The sequence below is a fragment of the Lemur catta genome, chromosome 17 (assembly GCF_020740605.2).
Source record: "Lemur catta isolate mLemCat1 chromosome 17, mLemCat1.pri, whole genome shotgun sequence".
NCBI classification, from domain to species: domain Eukaryota; kingdom Metazoa; phylum Chordata; class Mammalia; order Primates; family Lemuridae; genus Lemur; species Lemur catta.
Window position 1 is genome coordinate 28,509,614 of NC_059144.1, and position 23,098 is coordinate 28,532,711.

The window sequence follows — 23,098 nt, forward strand, 5'->3', positions numbered from 1 at the left end:
ATCCCAGGGGCGTGGCCCAGAGGCGGGGCGTGGACATTTCAAGAAGCAGGGGGCGGCCACCAGTGTGGCCTGCAGCAGAGACGGAGGGGAGGAGACCAGGGAAATGGAAGGTCCCAGGTGACTTGCAAAAGCAGCCCTGGGGATGTTGCGGACAGAGGTCCTGGGAAGAGTGTGGGAAGCAAGGCAAGGTGGGTGGCAACAGCACAGCTTGGGAGGGAGGACAGACTGGAGCTGGGATCCTTCGGTGGGAAGCAGGAATGAGGCTTTTTAAGGATGGGGGGGCACTTGTGTGAACACCAGTGTCCATATGAGGCTTGCTTCTGTCCCTGTCACATCTCACAGGATCATCCCTTTCCCACTCACACAGTCCTTCAGGCCTCACCCCGTCCCTTGAGGGTCGTGTAAAGAAATTCCTACTCCTTGGAGACAAGGCCCAGGTTCTACATGCCTCTCCGGGACAGTCTCTCTAATCAATATGTGGGCCAGCTGGGGGCTGAGCCACTCAAGGGCCCAGGAAATGGCCAGGTGAATGTACTTCTTCCAGATGTTCCCAAAATCACCTGCAAGAGGTTCCCTCCTCCAGAAGGGCTGTTGCTGTTTCCTCTATTCTTCTTGGCCACTCTGTGGCCCTTTGCCATGTCCCAAGACCAAGGTCAGCAGCACAGGGCTTTATTGATGATTAGAACAAGGTCCCTGGATGCCCTTACTGTGGCATGGCCTCTCTGGGGGCTCTGCAGCCCTCCCGCACCTCCTGTAAGCTCAGTGCCTGGTGCGGGAGGGCTGGAGGATCTGAAGTGTGGGGGTGCAGGCGGGGCAGCTGTGTGCAGAGGGCCCACAGCCCAGGAGATGGGGCCGGGGCTTGAACATGAGATGTGTTCTGCAGATTCATCACCGTGCCTAGAGCAAGTACAGGGCAGCTGCTGGCCCCTCCTGCCTCCACTCCCATCGAGTTATCTGGGGCAGAGAGGCCCCCAAATCCTCCTGATGAAGGTTCCCTTTCTACCTCCCCTCTCCCCCCACTTGACCTCCTGTGGGCTCAACATTCTCCCTGCTCAGAGACCCTCCCCAAACCCAAGCCTCTGCTGAAGCATGTCTGGTTCACCCCAGCCCAGGAGGCCAATGTTCAATTCTTTGACACTGGGGCCTGCCCCTCACTGCCACTGTTTTGACCAATGGCCCCCACCTCTGTCCCTCTGTCAGAAGACAGTGAGGGCTTTCCCCCACTACCCCCAGCCTTAGAGAAGCCTATGCGCTACAGAGTAGGGCCGTCTTTGGAGTATATAGCTTGCTCCCAGCACCCAACATGCTCCTAGCCCTAAACTGCCCTTTGGGGGATGCTGGGCCTGCAAGCCCTGAACCAGCTGCAGACCCACTGTGTGAAATGTCTGTGGCCAAGCTGTGATATTGGCTGCCTTTTTAACCTTATAAAACTTGGGTGAGAGGCCTGAAAATGTCATGACCTTTCAAACACACTACCTCCCTAGTACAGGATGAAAACTTTTGGCTCAAAATACTGGCCCATGTTGGCCCCCGCAGCTGGCTCTTCCAGTTTCAGAGCACCCCCAGACACCCCAGGGTATTGTTTAACCAGCTCTTGTTCCAAGAATCCACTGGGCCACAGCCATTACTTCTATGCTGGTTGGATAGATAGGGTTGATATTATGCAGCTGAAGACTGAACTGCCTGCAGTCCAGTGGGAATATGACAAGCGGGAATACGGCATTTTACGCAAAGCTAACAAGCATGGTTCCTAGGTTCCAAGCCATGTATACCTGTCTACTTAGGCTCATATATCTTTTCATGTAATGTTTCACCCATTTAACTGATGGCCGCCTTTCTCACTGGGGCCCTCAGAGCATCACAGATGCATCTGGGGAGACTGACAAAGGGAAAATTTGTGCTTATGATCACTATCTGGTTCCCAAGACTGAGTATGTGAATTTTGAAAGCCAACAAAACCTCCAAGTCCTTTGGTCGTGCCAAAAGTCCTAAAGGACAGCAGCCATCAGTTAAAAAGCCAGTTAAGTTGAAACTAGACAAGCGAACGCAGAACAGATGTATCCTGTTGTGGGCCTTTAGTACTTGAAGGATTTTAGGGGGAAAAAAAGTAGTTCTTTGTGAGTTATGGGCTAAAGAGGGACAGTCTGCACACTTTGGACAAAATAGAAGTACTCTTACCAATAAATATGTCTCAAAATGACAGATAAAGCCTCACCCAGTTGGTGGCTTGGAATCCCAGCAAGAAGTGATGGGCACAGGCACAATGAGCTATGTACAGTGTAAACAGTAAGGCCCTCGAGGGGGAGTAAGGAGGGCCAGGGCCAGGTGATGGCGTGTGCATGGAGGCGCCTGGGTAGCGGGCCGTGGGCCCAGGGGTAAATACAACAGGCTTGTATGACGGCCATCCTATCTGCCACCAAAGCTTGTGGGTGGTGGTGGCAGGTCCACTGGGTTTCTCCAGTCGGCAGTAAGGAGAAATTGTGTCCATTGAGGAGCCCTGGCCCCACTTTTTCTCTAGGGGAGGCCCTGGGGGCAACCAGGCAAGACCTCTGTGCCTACTCCTTGAAGAGGAGGGGCCCGCCTGCCCGGCCAAACTTGGGGCTGTCTCTTCAGGGTTCAGGGCATGGTGGATGGGGCAGTGTTTCTCAAATAGGGACTGGGAGCAAATGGCCCTGCGGAGCCCGCAGCTCCTCTCTCCTAAAGGAAGAGCTCTGGGCACCAGTGTCCAGGAGCTCTTTCAAGGGCTCCAGCCCCAAGCCCCACCCGAGTACTTCAGGGATGCCACAGAGCAGCTACCCTGATCCCTTTCCCGGTCCCTGATTTGCACAGGCCTCTTGAACAAAGCCAGCCTCCCTCTCGCACAGCTCAGCTTAGGGCCCTAGCTCAGGGGTTCTTAAATATCAGTCTCTTGGAGGTTGCTGTAGTCGTCGTAGGCCTGGCAGGTGGCGCCCTCGGCCATGTCGTGGGGGACGCCCAGGGACACAGCCTCCACCTCCGAGCGCAGGGAGCACGCGGCCTCTGCGCGCTGCGCGCCGCCAGCGCGGATCCTGTGCGACAGGCTGGAGACCTTGGCACGCAGCTGGGTGGTGGGTCTCCGCAACGGCCCGAGCAGACTCCACTGGCGGAGGGCGCAAGGCGGCTTTCGACGGCCGGCCACCGCAGACCGCGGCTCGGGCGTGCCTGGGGCGTCGGGGTCGGGGTCGGGGGGCGCGGCGAGGGCCAGCGGGGCCCCGGGGGGCGCGACGCCGGGGCTGGGGGCGCAATCGGGACGCAGGCCGCCGGTCGAGGCCCGCCAGTGGTGGCCGTAGACACGCCAGAGGCGGCGGCGGCGCCTGCGACGCCGGCACTGGCAGCGCAGGAGGCGGAGGAAGGCGCGCTTGAACTCGCGGCTGGAGCAGGGGTAGATGAGCGGGTTCACGCAGCTGTTGAAGTAGCCCAGCCAGAAGATGACCTTGAAGACACCCTCCGACGGCTTCAGCTGCGGGAACAGGGAGCCTGAAGGGAACAGAGACCGACACTGGTTAGCTGCTTGGGGAAGCGGAGGTCCTGGCAGGCCCTGTGCGCAAAGGGGCGACCCTCCCTACCCTGCAGGACCCCTGACTTGAGTCATCGATGAGGACAATCAAGGTCTCTCCCCACAAGGGACCCCTGACATAATTCAGGAGGTCCATGAAGTTGGACACAGAAAAATACAATCTTCATTTTTACTCACTTGTACCTGAAATCGATCATTCCCTTCAAGGAGTGTAGGCAACAAACCACAGCAGAGTTAGACAAAGCCATGCGAAATGACTGTTTTTGTAGATCAAAACTGGAACAATATTGGCAGTTTCATACCATTCAAACTAGCACTAGCAGCTCCCACAGATATTTTCCTGTGACATTCATTTGTTGCAGGTGTTTTGAAATAGTCTCAATGTTCTGTCACTATTTGGAATGACAGTCATGAGAACACACCACTAGATCCTGTTATTTAATGCTTAGCGTACAAGCACATTTATTGCTAAGTCACAAATTTTATGTAAAAATATTTTGACAACTTTCCCAATAAAATCAATTTCATTTGCAATCCTTTGTATTTGTTTTATGCTTTTGAAAGCATGACTCTGAGAGGGGATCCAGTGGCTTCACCAGATGCTTAAGTAAGTAGTCCCCAGCACAAAAAGGGGCAGGAACCCCGAAATCAAGTGTTGGCCAAGGTTTCTTTCCCCCACACCAGGCACTGTGCTGGGCTCATCGGTGAGGAGGCACGAACCATGGCTCTGCCTCCCTAGCAGCGAGTGAATAACATTGAAACGCAGGTCGGGTGACGGTGGTGCTCAGTAGAGACAGTCTTCGGCTTACAATAGTCCAACTTAATTTTTCAACTTTACAGTGGTGGGAAAGCGATACATGTTCAATAGAAACTGGACTTTGAGTACCCATACAACTGTTGTGTTTTGCACTTTCAGTATAGTAGTCAATAAATTACATGAGCTATTCAACACTTTATCATAAAACACTTTGCATGAGATGATTTTGCTCAACTGTTGGCTAATGTAAGTGTGACGTGAGCACGTTTAAGGTAGGCTAGGCTAAGCTATGGTGATGTGCAGTAGGTTAGGTGTATTCAATGCATTTTCTTTTTCTTTCTTTCTTTCTTTTTTTTTTTTGGGACAGAGTCTCACTTTTTTGCGCGGGCTAGAGTGCCATGGCGTCAGCCTTACTCACAGCAACCTCAAACTCCTGGGCTCAAGCGATCCTCCTGCCTCAGCCTCCCAAGTAGCTGGGACTACAGGCATGCGCCACCATGCCCGCCTAATTTTTATATATATTTTTAGTTGTCCAGCTAATTTCTTTCTATTTTTAGTAGAGACGGGGGTGTCGCTCTTGCTCAGGCTGGTCTTGAACTCCTGAGCTCAAACTATCCACCCACCTCGGCCTCCCAGAGTGCTAGGATTACAGGCGTGAGCCACCGCGCCTGGCCTATTCAATGCATTTTCTATTTATGATATTTTCAATTTACCAGGGGTTTATCAAGATGTAACTTCACTGTAAGTTGAGGAGCATGTGTATGAGCATGAAGGGTCGGGGACTTGGCCTTAGAGACAGCTTAGGGGTCTCAGAGGATGTACATGCATATCACCCCCCTCCCACCACACAGAGACAGTTCTTGGTGCTAAGAGACGCCATGGAGGAAGAGGAGGGTCACACAGCATCACATGGCACAGGCTTCTCAAACCTTGGTCATGTGACACGGAGCCAGTTATTTGGCCACCTCAGTCTGACTTTCCTAATATTATTTTCCTTAATATTATTTTTCTGGGAAGGATTTTGTGAAGATTCATAAATTAGCACTTAGCAGGCTCTTAATAAATGCTTAAGAGATACTCCCCATTCTCCCATTTCTGTGGCTTTTGAGAAAGGAGACCTCAGCCCTGGGAAGGGACCCAGTTCCTAGCTCTGGAGAGTGGACAGGAGCAGATGACACCTGGTGGGTTTGGGAGCCCCTGGGTCATCACTCAGGGTGTGTTGAGGAGACCATTTTCCCCGGGAGAGGGGTCAGCCAGTCCCTGGAATGTGGGGGCCACCAGGGCTGACCTTGGCCTCCAGGAAGGTGGCCCTCAAGACCAGCATCCCTCAACGGCTGCAAAGTAAGAAAGAGTGCTGAAAATAGCTTTCTGACTCAGGCTACAATTCTTTTATATTTAGCCCAGGATGACACATCAGTGGACTATGCTTTCCAGTGGTGAGCCCGAAGGCGGCCAAAGGCCATCATTTTATCAGCATGGATTTTATTTGCACTGGTGGGCAACGTGGCATATTGTAGTATGGCTTGGGTCTTGTTGCAAACATTAACATTCTAATTTCTGCTCAGCCAACCTGTGCGGAAGTCTGCTATGAGCTGGGAGTTCCTTACATGCGAAGGAGCTGGAATGCAAACTCAGCCTTTCCGCCCCAAGATTTTCCCACTGTATCCTCTTGAGGTTTTATCTTACCTTGGGTTCTCCCAGAAGCAGACTCTGAGACAAGGATTGAAATGTAAGTTGTTAATTTGGGAGGTAAATAAAACACCTGGAGCGGAGTGGGGAAGACACAGGGAAGAGAAGGAAGCCAATAGAGGGTGTGTTATCCAGTTAGTTACCACTGTGGGCAACGGGGGGCTTAATCCCACTGGGCAGATCTGGGTGGCTGTGAAGAACATGACCTCAGAGTTATCCCACCAGCAGGGTGAGGGAGGTGGGGTGTCTACACACCCGTTCCCATCAGTCATTGTCTGAGATGTGCCCTCTGGGTATTCATTTTCCATACTTCCTGCCTGCTACGTGGGTGGACAGCAAGGACTCTGGAGGGCAGAGAGAGCCACAGGGCAGAGAAATGCAGGCAGGTGCTGGGGTAGAAGTTGGTCCACGTGCACTGAAGGTCTGGGGGAGGGGGGTGGGGCACCGATGGCGTCTGCCACAACTTTGTTTTATTTGCTCTCTGCCCACCGTGTGCAGACATGCTGCCTAGAAATACAAACATCTGTGCCCTGGGCTCCAGACTCCACAGGCAACAGCTCCCCACAGACTTCTCCTGTCTTCCTCTCACAGACGGCAGGTCTGAGCCTCACACACTCCTCTGCACGGAGGATTCCAGTCTACACCTCTCTGCACCTGCCTTACTCTCCCAGCTCCCCCCGTCCCCAGCATTCTCTCATGTGCCCACAGCCTCTTGCAGGGGTCTCTGGGAGTCAGAGGGGCAACTGGGCATTTCCCCCCATCAATGCATGCCATGAGTGTGAAATGGAGAACTGCCTCGAGAACCCCTGAGGATGGGCACTTGGCTCACGGGCATTGTCCCTGTGATGCTGCCCTGCTGTGGGGGCATCAGTGGACAAACCCCTTTTCAGCTGCTACCAGCTTTCTTTTCCCCCCGACACTCTGAGATACAGCTACAGGGTCGATCAGCTGCCTCGCCTGTCTTGCCTCCTCATCCCTCCCCAGGTGCCAGCACACACCCTTGCCAGCCCCCTATCCCAGCTACAGGGAGGCCTCAGTGGGCAGACTGGGGGCTGGGGGCCAAGGCCACTCTCTCTCAGTACCTGGGCAGCTCCTTCTCTGTGCCAGCGGGCTCCCTCTCCTGCCCCCACAGCCTTTCTAGCAGGCGTGAAGTCCAGCTCTGCTTCCTCACCTTAGAAGTTGTCCTTAAAAATGAGGCCCTCAAGGAAGGCCCCCCTGTGCCTCCCCCACCTCTCCACCCAGGCACCCAGCATCAAGCCGGCCCTGCTCTCTTGTGGCTCCAGGGTCTCTCTGCAGTCTTACATCTGTCTTCATGTGCAATAGCCCAGTGTCCACACTGACCTCTCAGTGTGCTCGGGCCATGACAGACACCCCCGTCTTGCCTCTGGGCTTTTGCACATGATCACCCTGGAATGCCCTTCCTCTATACCTGGTAGTGCCGGCTCCCATGGCACCTCCACCTGGAAGCCTCCCTTACACCCTCTCCCCCCCTGGCAGTGTTATCTGTACTCCTCTCCCCCTCCCCGCTAGCACCTCACACTCACTTCTCAGTGCCAGGAATGCTGTAGGAAACTGCCAGTTTCCTGTCTATTTCACCTTTAAATGCTAAGCTCCCCACACCATGCTTGGTGCACAGTAGGAATCTTATCAATCACCAACTCTTGTTGGCCCCCCAATCTGCCCCAACTTTGATCATGGTTTCCCTGCTCCTGCCCTTGTGTCCCCAAAGCCTGTTCTCCACACAGCAGTTGGGGGGATCCTTTTAAAACAGCAGTCCCTTTTAAAACAGAGAGAGAGAGAGAGAGAGAGAGAGAGAGAGAGAGAGAGAGAGAGATGTGGCTGGGGGTGGTGGTATAAATTTTGGATAAGTGGCCATGAAAGGCCTGTTGAGAATGTGACATTTGAGTAAAGAGCTGAATGAAGTGACTGAATGAGGCTTGTGGACATCCAGGTGGAAGAGCATTCAGGCAGAGAGAACAGCAAGTGCAAAGGCCCTGAGGTGGCTTTTGTGTGTTTATAGAACGATGATGAGGCTAGTGTGGATAGACTGAAGAGAGGAAGGACGTGAGGTTAAAACTCGACCCCCCCCCATGCGCCCTCCCACCCTGTCCGAGACACCATCATCTCTTGCTTCGATGAATCCAGCAGCCTCCTCACTGGCCTCTCACTTGCATCCCTGTCCCTTGATCTTTTCTCAACCTGGCAGCTAGAATAACTTAAAAAAAATTGGTCATGTCACTTCTCCACTCAAACACCTCCAACAGCTCCTCTATCCCTGTAGTAAGAGCCTGTGACCTACATACACAGCCCAGTGTGTCCCCCCCAAATCCCTCCTCTCCTCCGCTGCCCACCTCCACCCTGTGCCAGCCACACTGCCATCCTTGTTGCTTCTTGGACATGCCAGACACATGCCCACCTTGGGCCCTGCACTTGCTTTTCCCCAGGATCTTCTCCTCCCCCATGGCCACATGGCTCATACACTCACCTTTCCAGTGATGTCACTCTGACTTCATCTTTAAAATCGTGATGTCCCCCCATCCTGTGCTCCCCAGCTCGCTCAGCTGGCTCTACTGTGTTCCATGGCACTTGTCACCTTCTACCATCCTGTTTGAGTCACAATTCATTTTATCTGTCATCTTTCTCCCTGCAGTGGATGTCCCTGGAGCAGATCTGGTGTCTGTTTTGCTTGATGTTGCACTCCAACTTCAGAAGATCTCATGAGGACAATGGGCACACAGCAGGTGTTCAATGCTTGCCCAGTTTGCTGAATGAGTCCTTCTCCTCTATCTTACATATCCACTGGTCACGATGCACAGTGTGTTTGACATCCTGTCTAGTGGGCCCTCCCTTCACTGTGCTTCTGAAGCCTTGACTTGATCTGTCACCTTAGACGGCAGCAGCAGCCCCTGACGGCCTCCCAGCCTCAACCTGTCCTCTCCACTCTGCATATAGCTGCTGAGAGGCTTTTCCTAAAAAACTGGTTCCTCTTATTTCTGCTCTGAAAACCGTCAGTGACTTGTAGTGGCTCCGAGGAATCAGCCCGAAATTCTGGTGCTGCACACAAGGAAGCACAAGGTCTGCCTTCCTCCAAATCCAGCCACGTTGAGCCCCAAGCAGGCCCTCCCATACGGGCTGGGCTCCTCTGTCTTTCTGCCTGGCCCTGAAGCTCCCAGGAGCCTCGGCCTCCTCTCCTGACCCCTGCAGCCCCAGGTCAGGGGCTGTCCCTAACCAGCCTGGCCTCAGTGCCCTTTCACGTGCACCTTTACTTTAATACAATTTGCTATGGCTCTATCTACTCTATCTTTTTATCCCAGCCTCTTGCACAAGTGCCTGACGTAGATGCTCTAAAATACATTATCAATTCCTTGTAAGAAGAGCCCCCGTCTCAACTCTGCTTCTATGGAATCTGACCCACCACACGCTTTGTCAGTGCACGAACATGTCCTCAAGCCCCTTCACTTGGCCCCAAGCTTTGGAACCAGGGATTAGTCCTTAGTCACCATCATAACGCTCTGCCCACGGCTGGGAAAGGCAGGGCGTGAATGTGCACATTTATGCCCATTTCCCCCAGTCAGCAGGCAGCTTGGAGTGGGCGGGGACGGGGATGGCTGCATGTACCTGCCTCTGAGCAGAGGCAGTCAGAGCGTGGGTAGGGGACGACCATAAACACTGCTCCTGTCCTCTTCTCTCCGCTCCTAGTCCCGCTCTCCCATGTGGTGAGTCTCCATCCAGCTGGCTCGGCTGCCCCAGCCTGCCTTCCCCATTCCCTATATCGGGGTGCCTGCAGCAGGAGTCTAACCTAATGTCCAGGGGGCCTGGCATCCGCTGCTCAGAAGAGGCAGGGCATCTCCTGGGTCTGCAAGAAAACCCGCCCTCCGGCATGTTGGCTGGGCAGCTCTGGCCCGCCTGTTGCTGGGGAAGCAGGAGCGGGTTGTGTGCAGCCTGGATTATCCCAAGTCAGTCTCATTTCCTAAGGAACACGAAGGGCCGGCCCAGGACTGGCTGCTGAGATGGTGGCGGAGGCAGGCGGGGCATGGCTGGATCTGAACAACTGGCTGAGGACAGACAGCTTGAAGTCAAGGGGCGGACTGTGTGATTAATAGCACTCTTTTGGCACCACCAGAAGGGAACTTGCTCTTGGCAGACCGTCAGAATTCACGGCCAGCCGTGCTCATAACTTGTAGCTGACCATGAAGTATCAGGCTGCGCCCCGGCCTCCCCCATTTTCCTACCCCCTCCTCCACTAGTGACTGTCCTACCCACAGTGAGCCATTCCCTCTGGCCAGAAAGATATGAGTTAAAAATACCTCCTCCTTTCAGATATTCAGGGCTCCTCCCACCTGCGGGGCTAGGAGAGGAGGAATTCCCAGCCCCAGAGCCTCTTCCTGTCTCCCAGTTCTCTCAGCTGCTCACTCAGTGGCCCTGACCCTGGAACTCAGTAGCACCGTCCCCAGGAGAGGCTGGGCCCTCTGCCCCCCAGCAGGCCTCTTTGCTATACTATAAAGGGTCAGACAAGCCTCTCTAATAAAGCATTCTTGAGATGAGACCTGAAGACCCTGTGGGAGGAGTGATCCATGCATCTATCCATGGAAAGGGAATTCCAGGCAGAGGAGGAAGGGCATGTGCAAAGGCCCTGAGGCAGCAGGGCACTTGACAAGTTGGAGAGACATCAGGAAGTTAGGATGGCTGAAGCTGAGAAGGGGAGGGGAGAGTGGTCAGAGATAAGACCATTGTGAAGCAGAGACAATCATGGAAGGCTGCCAGGAAGAGGCGAGCTGGGCAGGGCCTGCATCTCAGATGGCTGTGAGGACATGGAGGGGTAAACTGAGGGCACTGTGGGGCCAACTATACCAAGCCAAGTTTCTCAAATTCCTTTCATTCCCATTGCATTCACTAATTTTCCATGGTGACAGGTAATGGTCATGGTCCTGTCACCTGAGATGGACCAGAAATAGGTCAGAAGTCCTTCTGTGCCCCCACATTTGCCTTGGGATCTTTTAGCACCCCAGGGCTGGCAGACAACTACTGGTCTGGCCCTGGACACCCCTCTGTAGCTGCAGGGGTAGGTGAAGGGAGAGGCAGCTCCTAGAGCCGCAGAGGCCATCTGGTGGCACACAGGTTAGGGAGCTGACTTACAGATCTGTTCTGTGTCCTCTCACTGGAGGGAAGGAGCAGAAAGGGAGCCCAGGAAAGGAAGACAGCGAGGCTGGGGTGTGCGGGTGGGGTAGATGGCATAATGCCCCCAAGACATCCACACTTTTGAATGTCACCTTAATGGCAAAAGGATCTTGAGATGGGGAGACTACCCCGCATTATCCAGGTGGGCACACAGTAATCACAAGGTCTTCAAAAGGGAAGGAGAGAGGCAGGAGGGTCCCGGTCAGAGAAGGAGATGTGATGACAGAAGCAGTGGCCGAGCGGTGTGGCTGCCGGGTGGAGGAAGGGCCCGAAGCCAGGGACTGCAGCAGCCTCTAGAAGCCGGAAGAGGCCAGGGAGCAAATTCTCCCCTAGAGCCTCCAGAAGGAACGCAGCCCTGCTGAGAATGTGATTTGAGGACTTCTGACCTTCGGAACTGTACAGTAACACATCGTTTGGAGCCATTGGGTTTATGGCAATTTGTCACGGCAGCCAGAGGAAACGAACACGGGCCGTCTGAGAGGCTGGTGGGACCTTGGCAGCTGGAACTTGGGCCTGAGCTTAGGAAGGCTCGTCTGCAAACACGGACCTGAGAGGGAGAGGGACCTTCTAGGAGGGGAAGGAGCAGCCAGAGGACTAACAGGGCGACGGGGAAGAGAAATACTAAGGATCAGAAGAGGAAAGGGGAGAGGAGACTACCAAACTGACACAGGCAGCCGTGGGTGAAAGCAGGACTTAAGAGAGGCCCCTGAGTGTGAGGATCTGGCAGCCCTCGGTGACAGGGCCAGAGGCAGAGCCAGGGAAGGGTGTGCCCTTGGCCGGGGGCGTGGGGGGCGAGGCTGGCAGAAGCTACCCTGGGCAGGGCTGATGCGGACTGGCAGGTGGACAAGGGTGTTCTGGTCAAGATCAGTATCGGGATAGTCCCTTAAGGGGTAAGTGGCAAGGAACATCCCTGCAAGTGGCAGAAAGGGAGCAAAGATTACAGTGAACAGTGGGGAGGGGGTGAGGGCAAAGGGGTCACTGGGCTGAGAGAGAATCATCCTTAAGAAAGTTCTGGATGTGTCTGTCTGCTGTGTGTGTGGGTGGAGGAGAGGTGGAAGACAAGGAGGTCCGAGCAGTAATGGATAGAGCGAGTTTCCTTAGAAAGGAAAGAGGCTTGTGAGAGTCAGAGCTGACGGAGAACCTGCAGGACTTCCGGGTCCAGAGGGCCTGACTATGGAAACTGATTTTTCTTCAGCAAGTGCTCAGCGAGACCCTGGTTTGCACTAGCTTGTTAAAATTTCAGGTCTCTTTGGAATATTTACACCATGGAAATGGGCAGATGGCTACACATCAGCCCCTGTCCCAGAGCCAACTGGTAAACACTTAGTGCCATGACATAATCATGGCACTAAAACAACATACCGCAGGAAGGAATGGCCTGGTTCAGGAGTTGGGACTCACGGAAGTAGGTGGAGGTGAGGGAGTTGAAGACAGCGAGAGAGGAGGAAGTGGCGAATCATGGGCCTAGCTGGCCAGGCAAGGGGAGGTGTAGTCAACTGGGGGACAAGGTGAGGGACTGGAAGAGAGGTCTTGGTCAAGGTTGGGGTGAACGAACAGGTGTAATAGAAGCCGAGCAGGGAGAACAGGAGCAGAAGGACTCAGGTGGCAGATTCAGGGAGGACTGGGGGAGGCAGACAAAGGTGGGCACGTGGGCCAGGGCACGGCCCCAGGAGGAGGGGCGGAGGGGGAAGGTCACTGTAGTCTCAAGGCCAGAGTGTCATCATGGGTCAGCCTTAGCACAGTGGAGTCACACCGATGACCAGGACACGGATGAGAGCAGTAAGAAAACTTGTGACCCCAATACCCAAGTTTTTAATGAATGGAGCAGAGTGATCAGTAATTTATCAGATGTTTGGGAAGACATATCAGCAGGAGTTGGGCAGAGGACAAGACCCTTGGGGGAGGAGGGATCTGTGCCCAAGGCCAGGAGCCCACCCCCCATCAGTGCTGTATTTTTCTTATATAAAAAATAAAAAGTATTTCCCAGCTCTGTCCACTGAATCAGTGAGCAACTCGTATCAGTGAACAGCCAAGAGCTCACACAGTGGTCTTCCAATCGTCATTTTCCATTCAAAGAGACCTTTTTGGAGAAATGGCTAACTCCAGGTCTAAGGCAGAAAAAATACAAGCTGGGCCTGAAACATCTCATCAGACCATAATGCAAAGAAGAGCTCAAGACTCTCTGGGTCGTGCCGAAGGTCTCAAGAGCCAACATGAAGGGGTGCTCACTGGCCAAGCCCAAAACAATGATGTCTGTAATGTGTCGGAACAGGAAGGATGTCTAAAAACCAGGACATAATCATGGCACTAAAACAACTTCAGTGGTCATGACCGGAAAGAATGCTCGAGAACTGACTTTTCCTTTGATAAATACAGAGGAACGCTGAGCCTCTCTCCTGCCTTTCTTGTACAGACTCTGTGTCAACCAAACAGCTTGTGGTGCATTCATTTTAGCAAATAAATGCAGAAGGGATGATATAAAATTAGAATATCACCACTCTAAGTCCCAGGAATATAACGGGTCCAGGCCATGGTCAATGGCTGCTAAAACCAGCAGGTGAGAGGCTGATGGGTCACTTTAAAATGGACAGATCAGGGTGATAGCACCGCAACACTGACCAGTCTTGCACCACCAAAGACAAGAATTCTTGCTGGACCCAACCTGAATCTGATCAGACCAGCTTTCAGGAAGTACGGGGAATAGAGGGACATGTTAAATGGCCTTATGGGGATGCAACTTTGGGACAAACAATCTGGTTTCTTCACTAAATAAATTGAAAAAAAAAAAGGTGGGGGACTTATCAATTAAAGAAACCTAGAAGGCAAATGGACCGCATGCAATGTGTGCTCCTCTTTTGGATCCTGCTTCAAACAAATAAACTAAAAATTTATTAGGCAATCGGCAACATTCGAACACTAAGTAGATATTTGGTGATGTTAAATAATTGTTTTTATGTGTTTATAATGGACTGTGGTTATTTATTTATTTTTTATTTTTTTTTGGAGACAGGGTCTTGCTCTGTTGCCCAAGCTAGAATGTGGTGGTACCATCACAGCTTGCTGCAACCTCAAACTCCAGGGCTCAAATGATCCTCCTGCCTCAGCCTCCTGGGACTATGGGTGCATGCCACTACATCTGGCTAATTTTTAATTTTTTTGTAGAGATGGGGTCTCACTATGTGGCTCAGGCTGGTCTCGAACTCCTGGCCCCAAGCGATCCTCCCACCATGGCCGCCCAAGGTGCTGAGATTACAGATGTGAGCCACATTGCACCCCCTGGCCAGACTGTGGTTACTTTTTAAAAAGTTCATCTAGGCCAGGCGTGGGGGCAGTCCCAGCTACTTGGGAGGCTGAGGCAAGAGGATCACTCTAGGAGTTTGAGGTTGCAGTGAGCCATGATCACGCCACTGCACTCTACCCAGGGTGACAGAGCAAGACTCTGTCTCAAAACAAAAAAAAAGTTCATCTAGAAACATACTGAAGAATTTACAGATTAAGTGATATGATGACTGGGATGTTCTTCAATATAATCTGCAGTGGTGGGAAAGTGGGTGGGAGTGGAGATGAACCAAAATTAGCCTTGGGCTGAAGCTGGCTCATGGGTATGGGGGCTCATTATACTATTCTGTCTACTTAGGTATGTGTTTGAAACTTTCCATGATAAAGAAACCCTGAAAAACCCTAGCTCATTGCTTACTCATAATAATCACTCAATAAATGTTAGTTGTTCTGCTCAAAAATTTTTTTAGGTCACATAAATGGGGAATCACCCCTAACCCATCACTAGTTAAGGGTGGTCAGTTTTAAATAAAGAGCTGTTATGCTATAAGAAATACGCCAGTCACAGAAGGACAAAGACTGCATGACTCCACTTACATAAGGTCTCTAAGACAGCCAAGTTCATAGAACCAAAGAGTGGAATGGAGGTTGCCAGGGGCCGGAGGGAGGGGTATGGGGAGTTGCTAATCAATGGGCATACAGTTTCAGTTTGGCAAGAGGCATAAATTCTAGACATCTGCTAAATAACATTGTGCCTATAGTTAACAAAATGGTATTTATACTTAAAAATGGGCTAAGAGGGCACATCTCATGTTAAGTGCTCTCGCCACAATAAAATAAAATTTAAAAAAGTTCTAAATTTTTTTCTGTGCTTTGCCACCCAGACCCTTGGCATGGCAGGATGTGAAGAGGTCACGGGTTCTGCCGCTTCCTTCCTCTGCACACATTTACTGAGCACCTACTATGTGCCAGGTGCCACAAAGGCAGACAGGAGACATAATACCAGCCCTTTCTTCAGGCTTTTGGGCCAGGAGACAGAGATGCCACTATGAGGACCTCTCACAAAGCGCCCCTCGCCCCCTCCCCTTGTATGCACAGACCCCTGCACAACCCCAGGGAGACTGTGGAGATGGGTCCTTCCGCACTTGGCCAGCTCTCAGACACACGTGTCTGATCCACTCTCTGCACCAATGTGTGCCACCAAAGTGTGCCTTCCAGCCTGGACACCAGTTCCTCAGCACAGCTCACAGCCTCCCTCCTGTCTTCTCTCTTGCTCTCATTAAGGCACAACATAGAACAATCAATTTGATAAAGTGCGTACACCTTAAGCGTACAGCTTGATGACTTTGCATATGTGCGCACCAAGGTAATCATTGGCCGCATCACAACACAGAACATTCCCGGCCCTTTAGAAGGTTTCCTAGCATTCTCTTTGCTTAGTGCCACACACACACACACACACACACACACACACACGTACACACACACGCACACTGGTAACCACTATCCCGACTTTTATCACCATTGATTAGTTTCCTCTGTTTTTGAACTTCATATATGCAGACTCATGGTATGCACACTTTTAATTTAAGATCTGGCTTATTTTGCTCAGTATAATGTCCGTAAAATCCATCCATGTTGTTGTACATATCAGTAGTTCATTATTTTTCCTGTTGGTACAGTCTGGGGTATGAATAATGCTTTATTTATCCATTCTCCTGCTGATGGCATCTGACCTCATCTCTGGACCCCTCTTCTCATAGACCACACATTCCAGGTCTCCCAAACCACAGGGCCCCCCACGGATGCTGCCAGTCTCTGTGCCTACACATACACAGCTGCCTCTGCCCCCCCACTTCACGCTGTCTATGTGAATACTGACAATCACAGCGCATTGTGATAAGAGCATGTGCAGAGTAATTCAGGAGCACGTGGGACACCTAAGCCCGGGGGTGGTCAGGGAGGCACATGCTATCACAGAGCACAGGCCCTCAGGACGGGAGAGAGGCCCAGGTGTGGCTCACGGATGGCTGTACCTGGGAGAGGAAGAAAACTCTGCAGATGGGTGCTTGCCCAGGGCAGGGTTGCCCCAGTCCTTCCTGTCCCCCTCTTGCCCCCAGGGCGGATGACCTATATTTCTACACCAAACAACCGGCCCAGACCTCTGGGGGTGGGGGACTCTTGCACAGAGCATCTTGGGGCAGAGGCTTTAATTAGGCACATTTCCAGCCTGCCCACTCCTCTCAACAACGCAGCCCCACCCGGGCTATGGTCCCTTTCTTGGGGTCCTTCAGGGCAGCCCAAAGCAGCGGACTTGAACTGCTGTCTTGCCAGACACGCTCTGCAAGTCTGGGCGCCTCTGGGCACCGTGCTAAAGGCCTGTGAGGAGGGCCCATTCACACGGCTTCCTGTGATTTTCCATGGCACCCAGCCCTGCACCAGCTCGCTGGGGTGAGGGCAGGGGGTACGTACCCATCATGGGTGGGGCTGTCAAGAGCCCCTCCTCCACAGGCCCCAAGGACTGGTGTCCCTACACTCTACCTCCAAACTGGAACACTGCTGAGACAGAAAGGGACACACTACTAGCAAATGCCGGTCAACAGGCACAGAGCAGTACTGTCCCGGGTCACTACGTACGGAGCAGAAGGCTCAGCTGGGTGTCAGCATGGAACGCAGGCAGGAGGATGCCCTTTCACTGGGTGAGGGGCGCTTCTTGGGTCCACATGCCCACTGCCCTGGCACCAGCAGCACAGCCTGGGGGGCCCAGAGGGGCCGGTGCTGCCCTCCTGGGCATGCTGCCTAGAATTGCAACATCAGGCACGTGAGGTCTGAGGTCCTCATGGACCCCTGCCTGCCCCAGGGGAACGCATGGCCTGCAGTTGCTCCTTGCAGGGAAACAGGGGCAGCTGGAGGTGTGGGGGGTGACCCCTAGCCCCTCTCTGGGACCCTTAGGATTTTAGGTGCTGGCTCCTGTGCCCCTGTCTTTCCCAGACAGTGACTTGGGTCCCTAGAAGCCCCCATGGTTCAGGACACTCCTTCTGTGGTGCTGCTCTCTGGCCTGAGCCATGGCTGTCCAGGTTTGTCGAAGGCAGTCATGGCCACCGTGCCAACGTCCCTCTGGGACTCTGGGCCCTCCTCTAAGGCTCTGATACCCCCGGGCTGTCGGGGCTGCTCGGCAGCTCCCACCTCTGCTTCCACGTGGCTCTGTGTGTGGAAATGTGGGTGAGGGCACCCCAGTCTGCTTGGCAGCCCCCGGGTTGTGGCCCTACTGGATGCCTTCACTGGCAGGGCCTGCTCTGGCCTGTTCCTTGCTGGCACACGCTGCTCTTTCTCAGTCCCTCCATCTCTGGTGCTCCTGGCACCTGGTGTGGTGACCGACACCTGGGAGGAGGAAGGTGCCACCTGAGCAGCCGTCCTGCTCCTCCTGGCTGCCTCTTCCTCTACCTCCTTTGGTTCTTCCAAAGCGGGTGCTCCCCAAGGCTCTGCCCCCAGATCCTCTCTTCTCCTCTCCCGCTGTCCTCTTTCCGGGAGACTGCACCCCCTGCTCCTGCAACTTCCCCCATCCTTGGCCCCATATCCATGTTCCCAATGACCCCTCCCTATCAGCTCACACCTGGCATCCCCACACCAAGATCTGCCAGCCCCTTGGGATTCACATTCCCCTAAAAACGTTGCTGCACTGCTCAGAATGTTCCCTGTTCCTTCAAAGGCACCTCTCTCTCCCCAGACCTGGGCCCCGTGCTGGGAGTGTCACGACCTCCTGGCCCCCTCTCCCTCCTGCGCAGGCTCCAGGCCCCTCCTCCTCCCAAGCAGGCTCTGCCCTCCCTCTCTGCTGCCCCCACCCTCCCATCCATACTGAGGCAGATCGGAATATTCTGTTTCCTTGTTTCCCTGCTTGGCCTCTGTCATGTTTTCTTGTCATTGCCAGATTCCACTCAATTCACCCTACTAGCTCCACTGGCATCCCTGGGCTCTGCTCTGGGGCTCTCAGAGAGCGGCCCTGGGAGGCTGAGGCAGCACACTAGGAAGGAAGACACAACCCCCCCACCCCAAGTCCCCATGCCCTGCGTGGGGAGCAGCAGAAATGTAGGGATTGGGAAAGAGTTGTGCACGTGCCAGCAGGGAGCAAAGGCCATGGACATTTAGGGATGACTTCCTAGAAGAGGGGGACATGTGATCTGGACCTCAAAACAGCGGTAGCCTTTTGCAGTGTTGACGGGAACAGTGAAAAGTTAGAAAAACCCAACACTGAGCAGAAGACTGGATCCACGCACCGTGCGATACTCTCAAACGTACCGCCGGGAAAGTGGCCCAGCAGACAGAAACCTCAGCCTCATGGCGCTGAGTGAAAACGGCAAATTGAAGGATGATGTGCATGGCATAGCGCCATCTGTATACATCCTAACGACACACAAAACAATATGACATTGTTATGGATACAGATGTGTGTAGTTAAGAAATAAAAATGCATGTACGGGAGTGATAAACACCAGATTTACCTCTGGGGAGGCAGGGAGAGAGAGAGGAAAAGATGGGAGCAGGGAATTTAGTTGTGGCTGGGTTCCATTTCTTTGAAAAAAGAGAGAAAGATTTTAGGCAAATATGGCAAAATGCTAACATTGGTTCAATATGGGTGATTACAGGTACATGGGTGCTTGTTTTACTATTTTCTCCTAAGTTTCAAAGGAAGTTAAAGCAAAAAAGGAAAAAAAGAGGGAGGTGGGATTCTCTACACATGTGGAGCTTTCCCTACAGGGGCCGGTGTGGACCAAGGGCGGGGGGAGAACGAGGGTGCCCAGGGGCTGGGGGTGGAGCCTGGGGTGGGCTTGGGAACCCTAAATCCTGGGTGGGTGGGTGAGCGTCTAGAGGGGGGACACCAACTTCCTCCTTCCCGCTTATTTGTCTCCTCCTCCAAGTGTGCTGTTTGGAGTCCTTTCTCGTCCTCTCCCTACAGCAGCCTTTGGCTGATTTTCAAGTGGGCGATTTATTCATTCCTTCCCCTGTTCTGAGCATCTACTACAAAAGCAACGGTTTACAGGGCACTTACCATGTGCGACAGTTATATTCACATATTATAACTCACTGAATTCTCACAACAGCCCCGTAGATGGGCGTTATATTACTATCACCACTGTCTCTATTTTATAGATGAAGAAACAGGCACAGAGAGGTTAAGGGATTCTCCTGAAGTTACACAGCTAGCAGGAAAGAGGCAGAGCTGGGATTCGAATCAGGCCATCTGGTGCCAGAGCCTGTGGTCCTCACTGCAGCACTTATATGCCGGGCAGGGTGCTGAGTGCAGTGGATTCAGTAATGACACAGGCGCCACAGCCCTGCCCTCACAGAGCTTCCAGGCCAGTGGGGAAGCCAGACACCAAACCAAGCAACACACAAGGATGTAGTTACAACTGCTGAGCTAGTGGAGGAGGAGAACCTGTGCTTCAAGGGAGAAAACAAGCAGGACACAACTGAGACTGATGGGTCCAAGAAAAGCCTCTCTGAAGAGGGAACATTTAAGCCGAGGCCTGAAGGATAGGGAGTTAGCCAGGAGGGTTTGGGGAGGGCAGTCGAGGCAGAGAGATGGGAAGTGCACAGGCCCAGAGACAGGCAGGAACTCGGGCAAGGAACCCCGAGAGGGCCGGAGGGGCTAGAGCAAGCAGGGAGCAGAGGGAAGGGCTGCAAGGCCCTGAGGGCAGAGGGGACGTGGCCCTTACTTGGGGCCTCCCTTACAGGGAGGGGGACCCCGGTTTGGGAGGTAAATACTCAGTGTCCCATTTTGGTTTGGACAATAACAAATTTGAAGGTCACCCTCTCATAGGTGATGGCAGAGAGTCTGGATTTTGTTCTCAGGACAGTGGGAAAGGACTGAGGGGTTGTAGCAGGAGAGTGACACATCTCATTTATAATGTATAAAGGTCACTGTGGCTGTGGTGGAGAGGGCCTGCAGGGGCACAGGAGGGAGGCCATTGTCTCTTTCCTGATTCAGCGGAACAGTGTGGAAGGAACCAGGCCTGGGAAAAGGCAGGGAGGCCTGGCTTGGGCCGGTAGAGGGTACAGCCATGGGCGACGTGCTCAGCAAATGTGTCCCCAGAGATGCTGTTCCCCTTCTCCTCCCCGTGCTGGTCCAGCCCCCAGGCCCAGACTCACCCCTTCCAAAAGAGGGCTCAAGGGGTAGGAGGAAGCCTCCGGGAACAGCTGCCCACCTCCCAAGACCACAGGGCAGTTTGTGAAAGAAACAGGAAAGTTCGCCAGGAGAGCTAAAGCACTCAGTAGATGCAAGAAATGACGATTAACAAACAATATTAACTTTCCACTGACCATTTGGCCCATCCCTTTCCTTCTTAGCCCCACGCAGTTCCCCTCCTTTCCAAGGGGGGATTTCAGAAGCGAGAGCCCAGGGCACTCAGAGATACCAGCTGGGAGGGTCTCAAAACGAGGCCAGTTCCCAAATGGAATGAGCGCTGGGGGAGAGCAAGAGGCTTCTCCTGTCAGCTGATGCACCTGTTGCCTGGCCAGGGCTGGCTGCCCAGGAATGAATGAGTACATGTGGGCCCAGGCATGCTGCACCCACCTCCCGCTTAGGGTATGTACAGGGGGACACGTGCACTGCTGCCCAAACACTGTGGGCAGATGCCCACACAGATATCCACGGGCCTTTTATTTTTAGAGGGGTCAGAAGCAGAAGCCCAGGGCTGATAATATTAGAGAGGAGGGACAGAAAAGTTAGAAGCCTGTGAGACAAACCCATTAAGCATGAAGAGCCTCTCGTCTGCCCTCACAAAGCGGTGCGCGCACAGCTGCCTCTTAGGAGACCCAGATGTTGCTCAATCTCCCTTCCATGGGGGGTCAGACAAGTCTGGGTGCCAGGAGGGCACCAGGAAGGCACCGCCACAGGCTCAGGGAGGAAGAAAAGGGGCTGGCGGGAGACGGGTCACTCACCGAGCGGCAGGACGAAGAAGAAAGGGAACCAGCAGAGCACGAAGACGCCCACGACGATGGCCAGCGTCTTGGCCGCTTTCTTCTCGCGGGAAAACTTGAGCAGGCGCACGGAGAGCGAGCTGCGGAAGGTGTGGCCCTTGGTGCTGCGCGTCCCGTGCGCCCCGTCGGCGCCAGTGGCCGCCCCGCGACAGTGGATGCGCAGCACCACCTCCGAGGCCTTGCCCCGCTCGCGCTTGACGCCTGCCTCGAGGCTGCGCGTGGTGCTGCGCGCGACCACGTACACGCGGCAGTACATGACCACGATGACCGCCATGGGCAGGTAGAAGGAGCACACGGAGGAGAAGACGGCGTAGCCGGCCTCCTCGGTGATGCCGCAGAAGCGCTCGTCTGGGGGCACCGGCTCCTTCCAGCCCAGCAGCGGCCCCACGGACACCACGAGGGCGACAGCCCAGAGCAGCGCCAGGATGGCGGCCGCCTTGCGCTCGGTCATGATGGCCGGGTACTTGAGTGAGTGGCGCACGCCCACGTAGCGGTCCACGGAGATGGTGCAGAGGCTGAGGATGGAGGCCGTGCAGCACAGCACGTCCACGGCGGCCCACACGTCGCAGAAGGCTCGGCCAAAGGCCCAGAAACCCAAAACCTCCATGGTGGCCGAGAAGGGCAGCACCGTTGTGCTCAGCAGCAGGTCAGCCACAGCCAGGTTCACGATGAAATAGTTGGTGACCGTCTGCAGGTGGCGGTTGCAGGCCACCGAAAGGATGACAAGCAGGTTGCCCGCCACCGCCGTGAGGATGAACGCTGCCAGGAAGACGCCCACGCCCACGCCCTGGGCGCTCACCACCAGCCCCCCGACGGCCGCACTGCCGTTCACCTCGCCGCCAGCGCCCGAGCCCCCCGGCTCCCCGGCGGAGCTCCGGTTGTCCTCGCCGCTGCCTGCGCCCACCACGCTGCCGCAGCTGCCCGCGGCCCCTGGCACGCCACCCACCGCCGGGCCCTCCGAGGCGGCCGTGCCGCCCGCGCCGCCCCCGCCGCCGCCCGCGCTGGAGGCCCCGGCGCTGCTGTCCGGGCGGGGTCCCTCGAAACTGACGCTCAGGAGGTCGCGGAAAGTCATCTCAACGTGTGGCCGTCGGGGGCCGGGCCCGGGCGCAGGACGAGCGGCTGGCAGGGAGGGGAACACGGGGCATAGCTGCGGGGCTCCGGCTCCAGCCCCGCGCGCGGATCCCGTCGGGGTCCTGCCGAAGTTCCTCTGACGCGGAGCGCGGCTGCCAGAAAGCGGAGCTGCCCGGCCAGGCTGGTGGCCGGGGCTCCCGGAGGCCGGCGGTGGAGTCGGACCGAAGAGCCGGGGCCGGCGACGCGCGCGGCTCTCTGAGCGTGCCCTGGCGAGCCGGCAAAGCGGCGGCTCCGGGGCCGGGCCGTGCAGGCAGCGGCCACTGCGGCGCTCCCAACTCGGCGCGGGGGGCGGGACGGAGGAGGGGCACCGCCGGGAGGGAGGAGGGGGCGACCCGAGCCGAGGGAGGGGGCGCCACACTCCCCAAGAGAAGGGTTCCTGCGTGCAGGGCAAGCGGGCTTGTTGGGGTCCGGAGCGGCTGCGGCGCTGGCGCGCGCTCGGGTCCCGCAGCAGCCACCCACGCCTCCCCGCGGGTGCCCACGCCGGCCCCCTCCCCTCGCCGTACCCGTCACGCTCCCTCCCGCGCGTCTCCCGGACCCCCTCCCTTTTTGCC

The 23,098-nt window shown here is 54.7% G+C and overlaps 1 protein-coding gene across 1 annotated transcript; it reads right to left on the reverse strand.

The window, feature by feature from the left end:
• Positions 1 to 695: 695 nt before the first annotated feature.
• ADRA1D (adrenoceptor alpha 1D) lies at positions 696 to 22,820 on the reverse strand. Its single transcript, XM_045529039.1, has 2 exons — positions 21,378 to 22,820; positions 696 to 3,495 (listed from the first exon to the last, which is right to left on the reverse strand). The coding sequence occupies exons 1-2, from the start codon at positions 22,486 to 22,488 to the stop codon at positions 2,894 to 2,896; spliced, it is 1,713 nt and encodes a 570-aa protein (XP_045384995.1). The 5' UTR covers positions 22,489 to 22,820; the 3' UTR covers positions 696 to 2,893.
• Between the last annotated feature and the right edge of the window lie 278 nt (positions 22,821 to 23,098).